The sequence below is a fragment of the Megalops cyprinoides genome, chromosome 19 (genome assembly GCF_013368585.1).
Source record: "Megalops cyprinoides isolate fMegCyp1 chromosome 19, fMegCyp1.pri, whole genome shotgun sequence".
Taxonomy (NCBI): Eukaryota; Metazoa; Chordata; class Actinopteri; order Elopiformes; family Megalopidae; genus Megalops; species Megalops cyprinoides.
In genome coordinates this window covers 13,062,346-13,067,737 of record NC_050601.1, presented here as the reverse complement: position 1 = coordinate 13,067,737, position 5,392 = coordinate 13,062,346, and the positions used below count along the sequence as shown (strand labels likewise).

Genomic DNA, 5,392 nt, shown 5'->3' with positions numbered 1-5,392 from the left:
AAATGAATGAACAATTCGAATAAATGCCAGTATTGTGGAAGATCTCTCAACAATTACCCTGCTTTCCTCAAATGAGATAATGAGAGTTGCAGCTGCAACGTGCTAACATTGAAACTTGTGAAAATGTAGACACATTTATGACATGTTTGTTATTCTCAGCATCAGAAGTGTTGTGTGGTACAAAATGCTTTAATGTGGTGTGGCTTAAAAAACATGTCATGTCAGTGGAACTGGAATTTCATATTTCCATATATGGCTTTTTGCTTGTGTTGTGCCCCTTATTTGTAAGCCGCTTCAGATAAAAGCATGTGTCAAACGAATGAATGTAAATGTCATCCTGCCCACAGTTGGTAACCAGTAGCAGGAGATGAGGAGAGGTGTGACATGCAAGTATTTTGGCTGGTTTAGGAAGACTGCCTGCCAATGGGGGGCTGTGTGCGTGTGTGTGTGTGTGTGTGTGTGTCTCCCGAAAACAGCATCAAATAGAATTATAAACAATCGAGGAAAGCTGTACGGAGTTACATCTCATTACGTGGGAGCCCGGCGTTGAAAATCTGCGTTCAGCGGCAGTTCACCATTGAGTGAATAACGAAAAGGACTCCACCTCCCACAAGGCACTCGGGCGGGTGTGTTCACCTGATAGATGCTGTGGCGCTGGGCCCGGCTTTTGGAGAAACCGGCGATTCGTGTGATGAATAAAATACCACGCCCATTGTACGGTGTGGCTGCCGCTGAGTGGTTGTCGGCAACAGGAAGAATGGGAGCTACACAGAATGGAAAGGACACACATCTCTGATTGTACTTACCGGCAGGGATGCATTTGCACTTAACACATCACAAATAAATGCCTCTCTAATGCGCTGAAACGGATCGGGAAGACTGCATTTTGCACTTTTCAAAACAGATGGAATGTAAACCGGTGATTCTAGTGGTTTATGTTCTTTCGTTTTGGCTACCGTCTACACTGGAGTGTCCAGATGGCGAGGAAAAAGTGTCCAGTAACGATGGAGGATGGTAGGAAGCAGGGCATGGCTATGAAGATGATAACATGCAAAAGCTGACTGGATGGTTGTTAACAGTGTTGTGTGTACAGAGGCGACAAATACACAAGCATAGCTTGTGCTGCTTCTACTGTCTGTTAGCCACGTGTGGTTGTATTGCCAATTACCAAGTGTTCAGTGTTCACTTGACCGGTCCAAATCAGTACGTCCAGCATCTGGTACCTGATGTTTGCTCGTTTACCCCGTTGTTCATTTTCAGTTAGCTTTAAAATGCGTGTGCTTAGAATTATATTAGCCAACACGCTGCCTGAAGTTTTTGTAGTGTGGAAATGTGATGTTGAATTGTCCTCTGCATTGTTGACAGCTGGTGTTATAAACTATTCACTCATTATATTTATCGGTATTTGATATACAGGTCATCAGGTTCACTGTTAAGTTTGACGGACGAGGGGCCTTGTAATATTGACATCTGGGACAAGTCACTGACATACTCACAGTTCATCAAACAGTAAGTCTTTCTCGATTAGCATGCTGTGAATTTAATATTGTACGAATTAAAGTTCTGTTTTCGTTTAGTGTATCACCATCATCTTTTTGCTGACAGATATGCATACTCTAAGCCGGTCATTCTCCGGGGCTTGTCAGATAACACGGTAAGAGCTTGCTGGTTTCCCTTTACTAGTCACTTAACAGAAAATACTGGAAACTTGTGTAACCTACTGATACCACACTCACACTGATCTTAAGTTGAACAGGCACCTTCACACTGCAGTGTTCATCAGCATCGCTAGTGTTTCGTCCTGATTCCAGACCTGCTCGACAGAAACATTTTATCAGGATTTGAATTATGAATATGATTTTGTTAACATTATCCTGTGATCAAAAATGACAGTATACTGAGCGGCACAGAAATGGCAAAAATGACAACTTCATTTAAGTCATCTCAGAACTGATTTACATTTTCAATAAGAGACTATGTTTCAGAATCCAGCTGATAAATGTAGGCTTATGTGCTGATCTGAGAGGGTGATGTCAAAATTGGTCCCACTGAATGTTGAAAGTCAAATGTTGCAAAAACATAGCTGTATGAATTCAACAGACATCAGTAATTTTTTAAATTCTGATTTTAAATGATTTTATTCTTTGCATTATTTCTAGTAAATCCTCTATGTAAAGTGTTGAGGCTTCACCATACCCCTGTAAATGTAGCATTGTGATCTGCTTCTGTGTCTTTTCAGAAATTCCAGTTCCTGTGCTCCAAAGCCAATCTGCTACAGGATTATGGAGGGCACCTGGTGAGACTGAGCACCGCCAACACCTACTCTTACAGGAAAGGTCAGTGGGAACATTCAGGCTAGTTTTTGGAGATCACATGAGGACTGAGTGTCTACCTCCCTTTGAAGAACATTCATACCATTGCAGGCAGATTCACACACAGACTCGCTAGCACAGGCAGAGTTGCAGACAGACTTATAGATAGAGGCAGCCTTGCATATGCATTGAAACTCAAACCGGAAGGCCCAAAAGCAGGGAATGTTGTCCTTTCCTCCACTCTAGAGCCACTCCTCTCATCTCTCAGTGCACAACACCTGCATGAAGCTCTTTGTGTTCTCTGTCCACAGTGGATATTCCATTCCAGGAGTATGTGGAGCACCTGCTGAAACCCCAGTCTCTGGATACCCTTGGAAGTGGTGAGTTTTTCCCTTCATTTTTTTGTCCATCATGCAACCTCATTACTGCAAACACCAGAGCTTCAACACAGAACCTCCAGAGCAGAGTGTTCTGCAAAGAGTGCAAAGAGTAAAATGTTTAAAAGGTTACTTATTTGCCCCCCTTTTGACATGGAATTTGCTTGATTTGGGAAAACCTAGTCAAAATAGTAGGTATAACAATGCTGTCGATGCTATAGCTGTCTTGTTTTTTTCTGACAGACACCCTGTACTTCTTTGGAGACAACAACTTCACAGAGTGGCAGTCTCTGTTTGAGCACTACCAGGCTCCTCGCTATGTGCTTCCGTACACCAGTGGGGCCTACAGCTTCGGCATTGCAGGTCATTACACTCAGACTGGAATACCTCTATAGCAGGGGAATTTTTTGCCATTAGATGTATGAGTGCTGCACTGCTTCCAGGTCTTTACAGATTACGTCACTTAACTGAATTTATTTGCTTTAGTAGATGTCCTTGTCCATTGTAACATAAAACTTGCATTTGATACGTTATTTATTCCTACAACTGTGTGTTTACTGTCTAAATTCTGGTCTAGCACTATGCTGAACAGTGTCCTTACTGGTATTTAAAGTTGTAGCTTTCTGATTACAGTCTCAGGTTCTGGTGTCCAGTAGGCTGCACTCTGGTGCTTGTTGGTGCTGACGTGGGTCTCTCTTCCACAGGCCCTGGAACTGGTGTGCCCTTTCATTGGCATGGCCCCGGCTATTCTGAAGTAATTTATGGCAGAAAGGTAATCACTCCAAGGGAGAACCAAATCTGTGAGAAATTATCATGCATAATTTGATTAATTAACTGAGTGCGAATAGCAAGCTAAATACAGAGACAGATGAAGGCATTGACAGCAGTCATGGGTGCGAGTTCTCACTGAGTCTCTACAAGGCTCTTGAAGAGACATGCAGAAACACATTCCCAGCTGCCCAAATTAGATTACAAACACAGTTCTTACTTTGTGTTTTCCAAGGTCCTTTTTATGAAAAGAGATGGCAAATAAGCAGAAAACTTTTCCAAGAGTATGTTCAAACACTACTTGAATACATAGGGTTTTCAGCACCACAGGCCAGGTTGAGCGTAGTTTAACTTACTCAATGTCAATGGCTCAAGCTCTGTTGCTGTTTGATGTAGAACTTGTGTATTGCACTTCTCAGCGCTGGTTCCTGTACCCGCCCGATAAAGAGCCTCACTTTCACCCCAATCACACGACGTTGTCCTGGGTCAGAGACACCTACCCCTCCTTGCCCACAGAAGAGAGGCCCATGGAGTGCACTATCCGGCCTGGGGAGGTCAGTGGGAACATTGGCTTTCTCAGTCCCCAGTGTTCACAGGGAACAGACTGTTGTATCACTCCGTATCCTCGGTGCGCAGAGCTTGTCATGAATTCAGAGGTTATCATGAATATTCCCAAGATTCGATTCCGTTCGCATTTTGCACCTTTCCTAAAATGCAGGGGCCCTGTTGTTCAGTAGGCTACTGAGGACGATCATGTTTAACTTATTTGCCTGACGTCCGGTCCCCGTTTTAGGTGCTCTACTTCCCAGACCGCTGGTGGCATGCCACCCTCAACCTGGACACCAGCGTCTTCATCTCCACCTTCCTGGGGTGACTGCCTGGGTCGGACAGGCTGAAAGAGCTCTCCTTTGGATCAAAGTCATTTCAACTTCAGCCGTGCAGCAAATAAATTTTATATTTCTAATCAAATGAAGAAAGTTTTTTTCATTGTTAATTATTTTAAGACAAACAATACAACATGACAAAAGAGACTAATGCCTTCTTCATAAAGTCTTTATTAGGTAAACATCATACTAGATACCAGAGGGGCAGTACAAGCCATTGAACTCAAAGCCATTCGCAGCGGACAAGTAACCTCAAAGCACACAATGTATATGAGGACCTGGGAAGGAAATACACCTCTGCTTACAGCAAGATGTGCAATAATTCCATTCCCATTATAATGTGGAAAATACAATTTAATTTGCATGGAGGTAAATATTACTGTGAAGAGATGCAGGGTTGTACATTGCCAGTTGAATTGCTTGTTGAAGGAAACGGATAAGCTGAAATTCCTAACTATCTGAGGTTCTCTTACTGGAGCCTAAAACAATGTCCTGCTGTGTGTGGGATGTTACTGCTGGGTAACAATATCAGTACTAAAAGGAAACAGACAAACCGCAAATTATCCAGACAGACTTGGGGCAGCTCATGCCAGCTGTATGCCGTCTGATGAACATGTAAATGATCAAATAGAGAAACATATATTTCTTATGAATACATAAACAGAACACCAAAACAAGCCTGAACACCCCGGTGGAAGACTGCACAGCTTCTACTCAACTCAGTGAATCAGCCACATTCCCTTAAAGCCAGCGGTACAAATACACAAGCATACATGTATTGCACAGTTCTGGTGTTTGCATGAATCTGCCACTGAGAATTATGCCACCTCTGGAGTCAAGACAAGTTTGATCTGCCAGCAAATGGTCCTGCGTCGTCTGTACAGTGTCTCTTGCTGTGAGGTGTCCCCTGTCGTTTGAAGTCTATGGGTTTGATCTTCATTATGACCCGGACATGCTCGCAGCTCACTGGCTGAGAAATACTGGGTACTCAGCACTGATGAGGTTTGCCACAACTGCCATTCATAGACAGAAGATCGATTAAGCCAAAGGC

General features: G+C 43.2%; 1 protein-coding gene across 1 annotated transcript; it reads left to right on the top strand.

Moving 5' to 3' along the window:
• Positions 1 to 781: 781 nt before the first annotated feature.
• On the top strand, positions 782 to 4,394 carry jmjd8 (jumonji domain containing 8). The gene is made up of 9 exons (XM_036553094.1): positions 782 to 1,014; positions 1,417 to 1,509; positions 1,606 to 1,654; positions 2,240 to 2,336; positions 2,624 to 2,692; positions 2,933 to 3,052; positions 3,394 to 3,461; positions 3,877 to 4,011; positions 4,251 to 4,394. Exons 1-9 carry the CDS (start codon positions 905 to 907, stop codon positions 4,329 to 4,331), a joined length of 822 nt encoding a protein of 273 aa, XP_036408987.1. The 5' UTR covers positions 782 to 904; the 3' UTR covers positions 4,332 to 4,394.
• The last annotated feature ends 998 nt before the right edge of the window (positions 4,395 to 5,392 follow it).